General features: G+C 44.4%; 1 protein-coding gene across 4 annotated transcripts in view; it reads left to right on the top strand.

Moving 5' to 3' along the window:
* The window catches only part of NOLC1 (nucleolar and coiled-body phosphoprotein 1), a 518,787-nt gene that overhangs the window by 107,506 nt on the left and 396,879 nt on the right, over positions 1-14,402 (top strand). For 2 of the 4 annotated variants that reach the window (XM_069240533.1, XM_069240536.1), the window contains exon 3: positions 786-913. The exons of the other annotated variants lie outside the window; for them this stretch is intronic. In XM_069240533.1, the coding sequence (XP_069096634.1) occupies positions 786-913 (128 nt within the window). The remainder of the gene's footprint in view (positions 1-785; positions 914-14,402) is intronic. 4 annotated transcript variants of the gene reach the window in all.

Raw genomic sequence — 14,402 nt, 5'->3', positions numbered from 1 at the left:
GCAAGAAAGAGGACACATTATGGTTGATGGAGGACTATAGAGGGCAGCCCGTTGTGGATATTAGGACTTAGCGCTGTGTTTTTATCATGACTTCATGGGAAATAGTTCTTTTATAGTTGTGTGGCTGCTGGAAAATAGTGCAGAGTTCATCATAATCCTTGCCTCCTGACATTGTCTGTTATCTTCCTCCCTAGTTTTAGTTAATGTCTAAATTAACAACAAACACCTATGAAAATAGAAATTTCCAAATGGAACACATGCATTCCTGTTTGTTGTATTCTTATGTTACGTACCTGCCCATGGGCAAGGGCGTTCTTTATCTCTGTTTTTGTCACCGTTCTCTAAATAACCAGGTAGGAAGCAAACAAACCCAACCTTGGCAGTCTGTTGTTTATGCTCTTTCTGAAACGTCTGTAGCTTCTTTTCCCCAAAGAGGCCCTTGTGCGAATGATCTATAGCATTTATTACTTAATTTTGACAAATTTGTAACCCAGTGATTGATTTAGTACATAAACAGAAACTTATGAATTTGCTGCACAATGAAGAAATGTATATATACACACTATTGAGCTATATGAAAGCATTATATTGTGAATACATGTATATGAAATAGCGATTGACACACATTATGAAGTAAATATGTTGCTTTAAGCTATTATGGTTGCAGAAGTAAATAGCATTATAACCCTGGGCATATGGCAAGCTTAAATTGAACTGTGGTGTGGAGACAAAGCATGTTAATGATCCGACAGGAGTACTTCACCTAAGCTTTATCAATCTTGCAGTTCCTCAGGTGCAAAAAAACGGAAGTTAAGGTCAAAGGAACCTTCTGTGATAAAGAAGGTTAAGAAAGATTCATCAGGTAGCTATGAGAGTTCAAGTGAAGATGGTGAACCTTTGGTTAAACAACCAGGTAGGAACATTCTATTGCTTTGTCAGTATGCATTCTCTTTCCGTTGTGGTCTGTGTAGAAGTCATGTGCCAAAATACAAACGCTGTAAGCCTCTAAGCCTAAAAGGAACCAACCTTCACTCAAAACCTCTGTTGGTTTCAGTGGTCCATCTGTACCAAAACAACAAATAGCATAAAGCATTAACCTATAAATCTGATCTAGTCGACTCAGAAGGTATAGACAGATATTATTTAAATTCATATTAAAGTTCATACAGATAATGTATGCAATGTATAAAGACTAAAGAATTATTTTTGTTTACTTTCAGTATTCTTACAAATCAAAAACAAGGATTGAATTCAGAAAGCCTTAGAGATGGAGAAATTTGAAGAATTAGTCACAAAATTGAAAGGAAAGTCCTGGTGGCAGGCTTTGGTCTTCATAGGGAGACAGTCAATCACGACATCACTTCTTGTAAAGCCAAGCCTCTATGGACAAATAGAACGTTGACTTGTGTTTCAGTGGGTACCAATGGATCATCCATTCACTTCATCAGGACTCTTAATTGATGGCCTTACATAGTATTGGCAATTCTAAGTGATAGAACATATCTAGGGTCAAGCAAAAAACAAGAATTCTCAACACCAAATAGGACATTAATGTAACCATCATCAGTGTCAACTCTTCAGTGACATCAGTGTCTGAAAGACTAAGCTCATCAATTAATAATATGACTACCTCAATAAGACAAACCAGTGCATTCAAAGTGTTTAAAAGTAAACCAGCATGATGTAATGCGATCTGTATTTAACCACCGGCTCCATCTTGACCACTGGCTCCATTGTGTGCTGAGCTTAGCTTTAGATGTCGTCACATCGATGGCGTAGGTATTTTTCCACAAAGCTTGTTTTCTACACTGAATGTGTTTTTGCTGCTTCTCACCAGCACCGTGTTGTACCGTGCAGGAACATAACATGGGGAATGTGTACGTTAGACATGAGTGTCTCAGCTTGGGAATGGTTTCAATGTTTTCATTAAGGAAAAGTACAACTCCTCTGTCTCTGGAATGCACATCGACGCAGGGCCAGTTCCTTTAAATGCTTTCGACGCAGACAGAGTACAGCTAGCTCTTGAATTTCATAACTTACGCAAAGGGAGGGGAAGGTTGCCAGAACCTTCCACTTGGGTTTGTTTAAGGTATATAATGTGGGGAAGCTTGGCATTGAGACAGAAGGAACTAATTTTGGGGGTGACGCACTGCCCAGAACAGAATCCCATTGGGGAAGGTTTCTCCTGTCTCCTCTGTCCAGCTTGACGTTGGCACCAGAATGATGATGTTGGATTCGATCCCCATGGTGATAACATTTTATTCTTAATAATCTATCTTCGCTGTGCATATACATATATGTATATTTTCACTGCATATATGTTCATCATTGTATTATATTATTTATGCCTGTCATTGTTTAACTGCTTTGAGTATTCTAGCACTTACACTTGTTTTACTGTATTCAAGCTAAATGCTAATTTTTAAACTTTCTTGTGCTTTCATTTGAAATCTGGGAAGGGCCTCAATAAATTGCTCAAACTAGGAGTGCTACGTTCCTTGGCGTCGTTTTCCTCTTAGTTTGAAGCAAAGCAAAACAATTTGGTGAAGTCGGCAGGAAACGAAGTGAAAGATTTAAAAGTGAAAATGTTTGGCAAAACATCAAAGGCAGTTCCCAGGTACCAAATGACATACCAGGGTGGGAAGAATCACCCTATGATCTTGGGAACAGATGTTCTTGTGGAGCAGGGTTATGTGAGAATTGGAGTGGATCTCTTGTCGATGCAGAACCAAAAGCAGTATTACTTTGCTTGCAAAAACTGCCGGTAGAACGGGGACGTGATTGATCTATTTTAGGCAGGCGAGGCTGCATTGTGTTATCTGCTTATAGACAAATACATGAGAAATGTGCTCAGTTAGAACAAGAAAATCAACAATTGGAGAGGCAGCTAGTTGAATCCAAATATAATGTAACCATGCTATCCTGTCAGAATAAGTTACTGCAGGATAAAGTTGATACTTATCAGTCTGTCGCAGAGAAAGCAGCTGTTGTGCAATATAAATAGCATAAACGTAGGGGTAGAGTCAGTCAAAGGAAAGTTCATTTAGCCACTGCTAAAGCAGGGCTAGATTGGAACCTTGATGTTTTGGATGCCAATATTTGGGATTCCACCAATATTTCTGATTCCAGTGATGAATCTGTTAAAAAAGGTGGGGGCTGATTTGAGCCCGACTAACAAAGTGGTTCGTTCACAGCCTATATTTAAACCGAAAATCCAGGGCATGCCACAAAACCCGGGGGATTGGGGTGGGAGGGGTATATGGCGGGGTTGGGGTGGTGTTGGTTGAGAGGCACTCCTTAGAAGATTCATCAGAAGGAAATAAATTATATGGATAGGCTTGAGGAAGCATTGCTTACTTGAATGGTGCGGTTGTTTGACATGGGAGCTTCTGGGATGGCACTAGATGAGGGACATGCAAGGAAGTTTTGTACTCTTGGCACTGACTCCATAATACAAGAGTAGTTTAGAGGTTATGGGAATCGGAGTGAATAACTTGTTGAAGTTGGCAGTTGTGGGGTGTAGTCAGAAATATCGCACTGATTCAGACTGGCCGCCAAATGATAAGGCCTGGAACACGTTGAGAGATGCTATTCAAAGAATGAAAGAAGGAAGTATGAAAACTGCTGCTCTCTTGGATGAGGCTCACAATTTGTTAGATGCTCCACTGACAGTTTGGGTACGAAACAAAATAATTTGGTTAGCTCACCCAGCGTACAAGCAGGTGATAATTACTCTAGACAGAACAGGCATTAAAAGATGTACTGGAGGTAGTTCGAGTTAGGAGAGCTTAGCGACTGGACAAAACCTGAGGGAGCATCCAGGTCTGAGGGTCGCCCAGACAATAACAGAGTATCTCGAAGGAGACGTTGTTGAAGCATGGTGTCAACAAAGAGCAGATAGATGGGAGAATCACACATGATCATTTTATTGCTCGATTAATAAAAACCACTGCAATATAAAACAAACGCAATACAAATAATAAAATTATCATTTGACAATAAAACAAGTTCAAAGAAAAAAGCTAAACCGCTAAAAATCATTTCTAACTAGCATAAACGTTTAAGTTCGATTTATAAGAGTTAACCTGCAGCAATTTTCCCATATCTGCTTTGTTCAATTTCTCACGGAGTAGTTGTAAAGATTTTACCCCTTTACAGCAAAATGAAATTGACTCGCCCTTAAGCCAAATTATTTCCATCGGTCGACATGAGCAGATATTATTGGCTATAAAATCCTATTTTAACAATTTTCTTCTTTCCAGACCTAGAGCGGGACAAATACAAAAGGCATGCAGCAAAGATTCAAGATTATAGCCCCATAGGCGGTAGTTTTGGTCGATATGCTAGCCTTTCCGGGAAGGGCGATCTTCTTTGGTGTCGAGAAAACCCATACGGTATAGCAGGAATTGATGTTTGATGTGAACAGAAAAATGGTCGGCCAAGTACCCCTCTGGGGACAATGTAGAGTAGGACCCCAGGACTGCCCAGGCATGCCGTCTTTTTGTCTGTGATGAGCGAGAGTGAGCGAACAGTAATGTTAACTAATCTGTTAAATTCTTCCTTCCCAATGTTATGTTTCCAGACTTCTTCCATACCTAGGCTGATAAGAACCTGGCTTAGCTTCCCCATGTTCCTTTCATATTACCAAGTTGCTGTGCCTGCACTTCTTGCGAGCAGGAGTAGAGTATGGAAGAATCCTGTGCCGCACGTAACTTCCATGATGCTTTAAGAAAGGCACCCTGATGCTGGAAAAGTGTTTTTTTTCGGGATGTTAAAAACAGCCTTATATGTTTTAACCAGACTGTTGTTCAGAGCATCGATCTCGCGGCCCTTCAATATTTCACACCCGTATGAGATGGCTGGAAGCAGCTGTGCAGACATGACTTTTAATAAATGGGACCAGTTTGAACAATCCAGCTTCTTTGAGCAGTTTAAAGCTATAGGTTAGTGAGTTGGTCTTTGCCTTGATCGACTGTAGTTGGCGCTTCCGTTTCAGGTGTGGTTCAAGATGAACTCCTAGATATTGTACAACTGCTCCATCTCTACTTTTTTCTCTCCCAGGTACCAATTAAATTGATTATTTAGCCCTCAAGGAACCTTATCAGTTTAGTTTTATCCAAGTTGATTTCTAGGCCATAAAGCTAAGTGCTGATAGAATTTGTTGCAAACCTCCGGGGTATAGCTCAGCAGGACAATGTCATATGCATATTGTAAGCATCCAATTTTTTCTCAACCCAGTACTGGGGGAAGACTATTCACTTGTGCTAAAATGCCAGCAAGGTCTGCCAGATATAGGTTAAAGACTTGGTGCCAGAACACAACCTTGCTTTAGGCCAGATTTTGTTGGTATTCTGTTTAATTTTGAACCATCTCCGATTTTAATCTGGACCCAGGTATCAGTATAGAGATCTATAATGGCCCTCAATAGGTTGTTGGGAATACCACATTTAGCCAGCTTAGCCCACAACCTTTCCCATCGGAACCCAGTCAAGGGCCGATTTGAGCTCAATAAAACATGCATAGAGGCCCAGCTTCTTGCGACTGGCTTTTTCCACTATAAGGGAAAGTGCAATTAAATTTGATGATGTTCCCATACCTGCCCTAAAACCTGTTTGAAACCTCGGGAGTAACTTCTTTTCATCAGCCCAGGCTTGAAGATGCTGCAACAAACAAGAGCCATATAACTTGGCTTCTACATCAGTAAGGGCTATTAGCCTATAATTTGCAGGCAGGGTCGGATTGCCGCTTTTGTAAATGGTGTGATACTGCCTCTCCAAGATTCTGGGATCCGGTTGAAGTGGGCGATAGAATTGAAGAGTGGCAGAAAGTATTGTGCTCAATATTCTGGGTCGGCTTTGAAGATTGCATTCGGAAGTCCATTTGGTCCGGCTGCCTCTTTCGACTTCAGTTTCTTGATCGAACCGACTAGTTGCGCTAGCTCCCAAACTTGCTTTTGGTAATCCTTTTTGGCTGTATCTATGGTCTTACCCTCGGCTTGGAGTTTTAGTAATTGATAATTACTTGTCGATGGTTCGGACCCCATCATTATGGGAGGAAGCCTAGCTCTGCCTTTTGACGCCTTGGTTGTCAGCCCGTACAGACTGCTGACATGGCTCACCCAGTCTGCTTGAGTTATCCCACAATTTTGGTGTCTGCTTTTCCCCACTGCCAGTTCGTTCACTAACCCCCAAAAGAGCTTGCTGTTTGACATTTGGCTTGCCCATAATAATTTGGACCATGCATATTCCTGATAGCTTCTTTTGTGGACCAACAATCGAAACAATACTTTTTTTTCAATGTTCATAAGATGTGATTTTCTTCGCCTTCTCCCCGTTGAAATGCTTTTACAGTTTTCCTGGTTTGACGCGCAATTTGTAATTTCTGGTTGCGCCAAGTTTTATTGAATCACGGCTGACTAACACAGTCCCTGTTGGGTACATAGGATGATCCATGGCGGGTTGAATTAAAGGAGGCCGGGAATTTTACCAACAAGCCGTAACATAGCACTGCCCAGTCTTTGTTCCAATCGACGTTGAAGGTCAGCTCCTTTTGTTGCACATCCGCAATAGTTTTTCTTTCCCCCAGGGCGCCAGCCGCCTTGTACACCTCATCCATCACTGATGATATCCCTTTCTCACGCCATTTCAATCTTTTAAGATTAAACAACTCTGGGGGACTTATTAAATCATTCGAGGGCTGTAGCAACTCTGGTTTATATGCTAGTTCCAAAGTTTGTATTACAAAGGTGATAGAAGCCGGAAAGTCCTTTTTGCTGCTTCCATTTATTAAGGATAGACCTAGTTTCTCTAACCGATGTCTGTGGGTGCTTGCACCTTCGTTCTTTGCATTTCCTCCTTTTGGGGGCAACAGATTATGATTGAAATTTCCACTAATGATGAGTGTGGACTCCTGGTATTGTCTAAATATGGTTTTAATAAATTCACCCAGAGTTTCCAATTTTCCCTCCCTTAAGAACTTTACTTGGGTGAATATACACATTTATGAGGATTAGATCTAGTTCGTTGCACTGTGGTCTGCCTTATGTGAACTTAGTTACCTGGATCCAGTTTGACTCCATATCGATTGAGGTTTTGTGGTATGAGGGACGTGGAAATCAAGGTCGCCAAGCCTCGCTTTGCATGGCCGTATTTGCTATTGGATCTTGCTGGAATGTATGAGGCGTCGTACCCGGACACTGCAGTCAGGTCTGTGCACCAGGTTTCTTGGAGTAGGATAATATTGTATTCCTGGAAAAAGGATTGTACTTCTTGATCATGTAAAAGCGTTTGAATACCATGGATGTTACATTAACACATTTTGACATATGGTCTGACTGCACCCTGGTTCCTGATTTATTATTATTATTTTTTTTTAAACTGCTGTTAGGGACATTTTTTGCAAAATAGAAGGAAGAGATTCTTTGGAGGTACCAAATATGTGGCCTATTCCTGTTTCGCCATCTTGTTTCACAACAGCTAAGTTTCCCCTTGCCAAAGGGATTGTATCTGCCCCCGTCGCCAATCTTAACACTGATATATTCCAATTCCTGGGTGTAAGGAAATGGCTCATTGGCATGGTTATCTCCTGACTTTTTGCCTTTTGTTAATGCCAGTTATGATTGAAAGTGTGCTGGGACCCTGCTAACCAGGCCCCAGCACCAGTGTTCTTTCCCTAAACTGTACCTTTGTTCAAACAATTGGCACAGCCCTGGGACTCAGGTAAGTCCCTTGTAAATGGGACCCCTGGTACCAAGGGCCCTGTTGCCAAGGAAGGTCTCTAAGGGCTGCAGCATGTCTTATGCCACCCAGGGGACCCCTCACTTAGTACATGCACACTGCCTTACAGCTTGTGTGTGCTGGTGGGGAGAAAATGAATAAGTCGACATGGCGCTCCCCACCAAGTGCCATGCACACCTCACACTGCCTGTGGCATAGGTAAGTCACCCCTCTAGCAGGCCTCACAGCCCGAAGGCAGGGTGCACTATACCACAGGTATGTGAATGAGCACTATGCCCCTACAGTGTCTAAGAAAAACCTTAAACATTGTAAGTGCAGGGTAGCCATAAAAGAGTTTATGGTCTGGGAGTTTGTCAAACATGAACTCCACAGTTCGATAATGGCTACACTGAAATCTGGGAAGTTTAGTATCAAACTTCTCAGCACAATAAATGCACACTGATGCCAGTGTGGGATTTATTGTAAAATGCACCCAGAGGGCATCTTAGAGATGCCCCTTGAATACCAGTCCGACTCCTAGGGCTAGGCTGACCAGTTTCTGCCAGCCTGCCACATCCAGACTAATTTCTAGCCACCTGGGGAGAGTGCCTTTGTTACTCTGTGGCCAGGAACAAAGCCAGTAGAGGGTGGAGGTGCTTCTCACCTCCCCATGCAGGAACTGTAACACCTGGCGGTGAGCCTTAAAGGCTCATGCCTTTTTGTTACAGAGCCCCAGGGCATCCCAGCTAGTGGAGATGCTGGCCCCTCCGGCCACTGCCCCCACTTTCGGCAAAAAGGCTGGAGGAGATAATGAGAAAAACAAAGAGTCACTCCCCACTAGTCAGGACTGCCCCTAAGGTGCCCTTAGCTGAGGTGACCCCTGCCTTTAGAAATCCTCCACCTTGAGATTGGAGGATTCCCCCAATAGGATTAGGGGTGTGCCCCCCACCCTCAGGGAGGAGGCACAAAGAGGGTGTAGCCACCCTCCAGGATAGTAGCCATTGGCCTACTGCCCTCCTGACCGAAACACGCCTCTAAATTTTGTATTTAGGGGCGACCCGGAACCCAGGAAATCAGATTCCTACAACTTACACAAAGCAGGAATGCTGATCTGAAAGCCCTGCAGACGCGACAGAGACGACAACTGACTTTGCCCCAGCCCTACCAGCCTGTCTCCAGACTCGAAGAACCTGCACAGACACACATCCGACAGGGACCAGCGACCTCAAGTCTCAGAGGACTGCCCTGAACTGAAGGACCAAGAAACTCCAGAGTACAGCGGCACTGTTCACCTACAGCAAAATTTTTGCAACTTTGAAACAACTTTTAAAGAACTCACTCTTCCCGCCGGAAGCGTGAGACTTCACCCTCTGCACCCGACAACCCCGGCTCGCGCTCCAGAGAACCAACACTGCAGAGAGGACTCCCAGGTGACTGCGACCTTGTGAGTAAACTCAGACGACCTCCCTGGCCGCCCTTGTGCCGCTGAGGGTGTGTTTTGTGTCCCTGATTGTGCTCTCCGTAGATGCAGGTACTTACCTGTTGGCAGACTGGAACCGGAGCGCCCCTGTTCTCCATAGGCGCTTATGTGTTTTGGGCCCTCCTATGACCTCTGCACCTGACCGGCTCTGTTGCTGCTGGCGCAGTGACTTTGGGGTTGCCTTGAACCCCCCAACGGTTGACTGCCTATGCCCAGGAAACTGAATTTGTAAGTGCTTTACTTACCTCAGAAACTTAACCTTACGTACTGTTGATTTTTGCACTGTCCACTTTTAAAATAGCTTATTGCCATTTTAACCTATACTGTGTGTACTACTGCTTTAATTCAAAGTTCCTTACTTAACTGTGTGGAGTACCTTGCATTTTATGTATTTACTTCAAATCGTGAATCTTGTGGTTCTAAAATAAATTAAGCAAAGATATTTTTGAGTGTGTTCCTCATTTATAGCCTGTGTGTGTACAACAAATGCTTAACACTACCTTCTGATAAGCCTACTGCTCGACCACAAGATAGTGCAGTAGCATTATCTAATTTTGCCACTGTCGACCTCTAAGGGGAACCCTTGGACTCTGTGCACACTAGCGCTCACTTTGAGATAGTATATACAGAGCCTGCTTCCTACAGGTACCGTCCTGGGTCGGAAGGCAAGTGCTTATCTCCACCAAAGTTGGAGCGCTGGCAGAGAAGACCAAGAGGAGTAGCCCGGACATCCACCCGTGATGCAGGATCCACGCAGCTCAAGATCAGGAGAAATCCACGTAGCCAGTAGTCATTGCAGTTGGTGTCTGCAAATGAAGGGAAGTGACTCCTTCATTCCAAGGGAGGTTTCTTCTTCCTTCTAATGCAGACGGAAGACTTGCCGCCCTCAGAGGATTCACAGCCGGGGAAATGTTGCAGAAGCTGGTAGGAGCTGTGGAAACAAAGTTACAAGCAGTCTTTATCGTGGATCCAGATTGTCTGTTCTTGAAGGGTCCAGTTGCGGTTCCACTTGCTAGAAGTCCAAGTAGAGATTGCAGAGGAGTCCTGCTGGAATCTTGCAAGTCGAATATGAGGACCCACCCAAGAGAGAGACCCTAAATAGCCCTGAAAGGGGGATTTGTCACCTAGCCAGGTGATCACTTATCAGGAGGGGGCTCTGACATCACCTGCCTGACCAGGCTTCTCACATGCTCCAAGATGTCCCTGCCAACCTTGGATTCAAGATGGCAGAACCCAAGGACCCTCTGGAGCAGCTCTGGGCACCACCCCTGGGGTGGTGATGGACAGGGGAGTGGTCACTCCCCTTTACACTGTCCAGTTTCGCACCCGAGCAGTGACTGGAGGTTCCAGAACCGGTGTAGACTGGTTTATGCACAGAGAGCACTATATGTGCCCTTCAAAGCATATCAGTGGCTTGGGGAGGCTACCCGTCACAAGCCATGTAGCACCTATTTCCAAAGGGAGAGGGTGTTACCTCTTCTCCAAAAGGAAATCCTTTGTTCTGCCTTACTGGGCTTGAGCTGTTCACGCAGCGGGATGGCAGGAACCTGTCTGAGGGGTGGCGGCAGCATGGGCTGCCCGGAAAACCCTAGAAGGCTGGTAGGGGCAATCCTGGAGGTCCTCTAAGGAGCCCCCAGAGTGCATGGAATCGTACTTTCAATACTGACCACAATATTGGGGTATCATTCCAACATGTTTGTTAACAAACCTGCCTAGGTTCGGAGTTACCATTGTGTAGCTGGACATAGGTTGTGATCTATGTCAAGTACACACATAAAATGGTGTCCCCGCACTCATGAAGTCCAGGAAACTGGCACTGGGCTAGGAGGTCCTGCCATAGGGGTGAATTACAGTGACCTGGCGAAAAGGGTGCCTGTACCCTTTCACAAAGGCTGCAAAGGCAGGCCTGCAAATACACTTTGCATGGGCTCCCCATGAGTGGCATAATACATGTTGTAGCCCATGGAGGTCCCCTGGTACCCAGTGCCCTGGGTACCATACTTACCTGGGGGCACCAATATGCCAAATGTGGAATGTAAGTTACCAGGGAGAGAGCATATTCGCCTGGGTCTTGGTTAGAAAGATACCATTGAACACAGTCAAACACACTGGCAACAGGCAGAAAATGGGGGTAACCATACCAAGAAAGAGGTTACTTTCTATATATAGATATAGTACTTACCTCCAGTTGGGGGGGGGGGGAAATTACCTATAAGTAATGTAGTGTGGTGTTGTGTTACAAAAATAAAAACACTGTGTGATTTCTTTCATGTGTGATACATTGCTGTGTGACTATTGTGGTTTTGTATAAGCTTTTCATGTCTCCTAGATAAGTTAGTTTTGGATGCTCATCCATAGCTACCTTTAGAGAGCTCTGGCTTCCTAGACACTGCCTACTTTCACTAATAGGGGTTGCCTGGACTGGGTATATGGTGCCAACACCATAGGTGTCCACACCAGCCCAGCTTCCTACAAGGTAAATATCTCTCTTTCTAGGTAAATTAAAAAAAATAATGAAACAGCCAAGACCATAGGAGCGCTGCAGACACCGTCTCACTAATTGTTTATATTGTTTTAACATGGAGGCTCTGAGACCATCTCCCCTATGACCTCCACCTCATACCAGTGACCACAGACCCAAACCACCTCCCGTAGAGGATACTACTGTAGTCCAGATAGGGGAGCCAACTGCCAGCAGAGGCAAGGGTAGATTTCACATACAGTCTTCCACAACCACAAAACCCTGACTTGCCACTCCTTCTCCCCGATCACACAGCACCTGTCGGAGGTCGACTACAAGGGTTCTTTCCTGCCTGCTGGAATGTCATCGCCGACCAGGGGGTATTGGTTACTATCCCACAAGGTCGTTGTCTGGAGCTGAATTCTACAGCTCCCAACATTCCACCTAGCAAACACAAACCTTCCCCACAACATCAAGAACTGCTCAAGGAAGAAGTACAAGTAGTACAAGTAGCCCAACAGGGCACAGAAGTTGTAGGAAGCAGAGTCTGTATATAGTATACCAAAATGAGGTATAGTGTGCACAGAGTTCAGGGGTTTCTCAGAGGCTAAAGTAGATAATACTAATGCTCTCTTTTGTGGTAGTGTGGTTGAGCAGGTAGGCTTATCAGAGGATATTGCTAAGTATTTGTTGTACACACATTCAAGAATTGAGGCATACACTCCATGACTGACTACAGGACATTTGTTTTTATGTAGCAAAAATATATTTTGTGACTTAATTACTAGAACCAGAAAATCTTTGTTGCAGGTAATTATAGTTGTACATGGGTATCAAGTATATGTATCAAGTGTACTTTGTTTAGATTTTGTAAATAAAGCAGTTTACAAGTAAGTATCATTTTTTAAATTAAGAAAATTGACACAGTCCTGCCGCGTAGGCTCTCATTTTTATGAGACTACAGGATTTTGAGGGGCAGAATCCCCTGGGGTGTGAGAGACTGAGTCTGACCCACTACAAGTTACACCTGTCGCCCCAATCCGGGTTTTGCTCCAGCTAACTAGCAGTGTCTCATCTCTACCCAAGGGCAGGGATGATTGGGCAGCCGAGCGCATGACATAATTGATTTCTCAGGGAAACAGTGGTCACTCAGGTCTCATCCGTTTGTCAGTTACATTACTCTCACACAATGACAAACAGAGGCAGTAGATGTTTCAATCATGTTTCAATCATGTTTCAATCATGTTTTAATGAAGCAACTGCATCTTAGATAGAAAGCATGGGCTGCAATTACCAGGATGATACAGCTTGACAAGATTAAAATTGTGACCAGGAAAGTAAAGCATAGAAATAATGCTACCGTATTGTCAATAGACTAATTCCTACTTAGGTTTCTAATGGAGCACAGCATGTGAAGCTCTAATTCTGGCCTTCAGGTTCCCCTGGGAAGACATCATTCCCCCATACCTGAGCAAAGGCCTGAAGTCTGCATAAGCAGCTGTACCGAAGTGTTCAGCAGTCAGCATACAGTTGTGGTTCTCTGGTTGGAATCTCCCTCTATTGTGTAAGAGACAGGGAAGTGTTTTTATAATAAAACAGCTGATGTTCTAAGAAAATGTCCCTACGTAAGGATGTGTGTTTTTCTATGAATGTCAGAGACAAAACTTGTACCTAGTTCACAGACAACCTATCTTACTGCAGCCTTGAAAGAAGCACAGAGTGAGCAATAATGTCTTGTTTAAGAACGTAGTGCTGGCCTAGGCAAAAACAGCTAGATAGGGAAAAATAAAACAAGACCGCAAAAGTGGCTATTATAAGAATAATAAGACAAAGCTGAATAAAATATATCTAGGTTAAAGTGCACAGTTAGCAGGCCTAGTATGCTAAAATAACATGCATGGAGCTATAACTAAAATGGTTACACACCAGTCCACTTTTTCATAGGAGTCAATAGAGTCCAGGAGAGGAAGTGTTAGTACAGTTAACAGGTAAGTACACAACTTACGATTCCAGTTTTCGGGGCTTAAGATGTCCACATGTCAAAATTTAAGTTGACCTCAAAAGTGCATGACCCGCAACACAGGTCTGGCTCTGTGTAGAGTTCAAAGTTGGTGTTGAGTTTTCAATGAAATCTTCAAGAGGACTGTGGATGCTGTTTAGAAAAAAGATAGCAGTTAAGTACCTGTGCTTACAGGACACAGGCCTGGGTGGTTTGTCAGCACTGGGGGAGCTACAGGTCAACACCACACACACCCTCACTCACCCACTCTTTCACTCACTCTCAGCGGCACAGGGGCGGCCGGGTGCAAACCCAAAGTGGGCACCCAATGCTTTCCAATAGGGGGACCCTGCAGGGGGGGAGGAGGGGGATGGTGTCACAAAGGATGCTGCATTCTGGGTCCAGGGTGTCTGTCCTTGAAAATCAAAGACTGGACAAGTAAGAGAGGTGCCCGCTGGACGTTGCTGGACCATCGGATTCCCCAAGGCCAGGGGGCTGCGTCTGCAGGTGTTTCCTTGGGCGTTGGGAATCTTCATCGGATCAAGTCGTGGTCAGAAGGTTCCTCTGTATTCAGGCTGCAAGAGTAATTGTGTTGGCCAAGAGGGGTCAACCCAGGGTGGACTCGAGGTTGGAATTGCCTGTGGACCTTCTCTGGACCGGTGGGCCACCTGGACTTGGGCTGTGGGGGTCAGGTGACAGTGGGTAGGGCTCGGGGATGTGTGGACGTTCAGGAGTCCTTTTAGAGGG

Source organism: Pleurodeles waltl, chromosome 6 (assembly GCF_031143425.1).
Source record: "Pleurodeles waltl isolate 20211129_DDA chromosome 6, aPleWal1.hap1.20221129, whole genome shotgun sequence".
NCBI classification, from domain to species: domain Eukaryota; kingdom Metazoa; phylum Chordata; class Amphibia; order Caudata; family Salamandridae; genus Pleurodeles; species Pleurodeles waltl.
The sequence above is the reverse complement of the archived record's forward strand: the minus strand, read 5'-3'. Positions and strand labels throughout refer to the sequence as shown.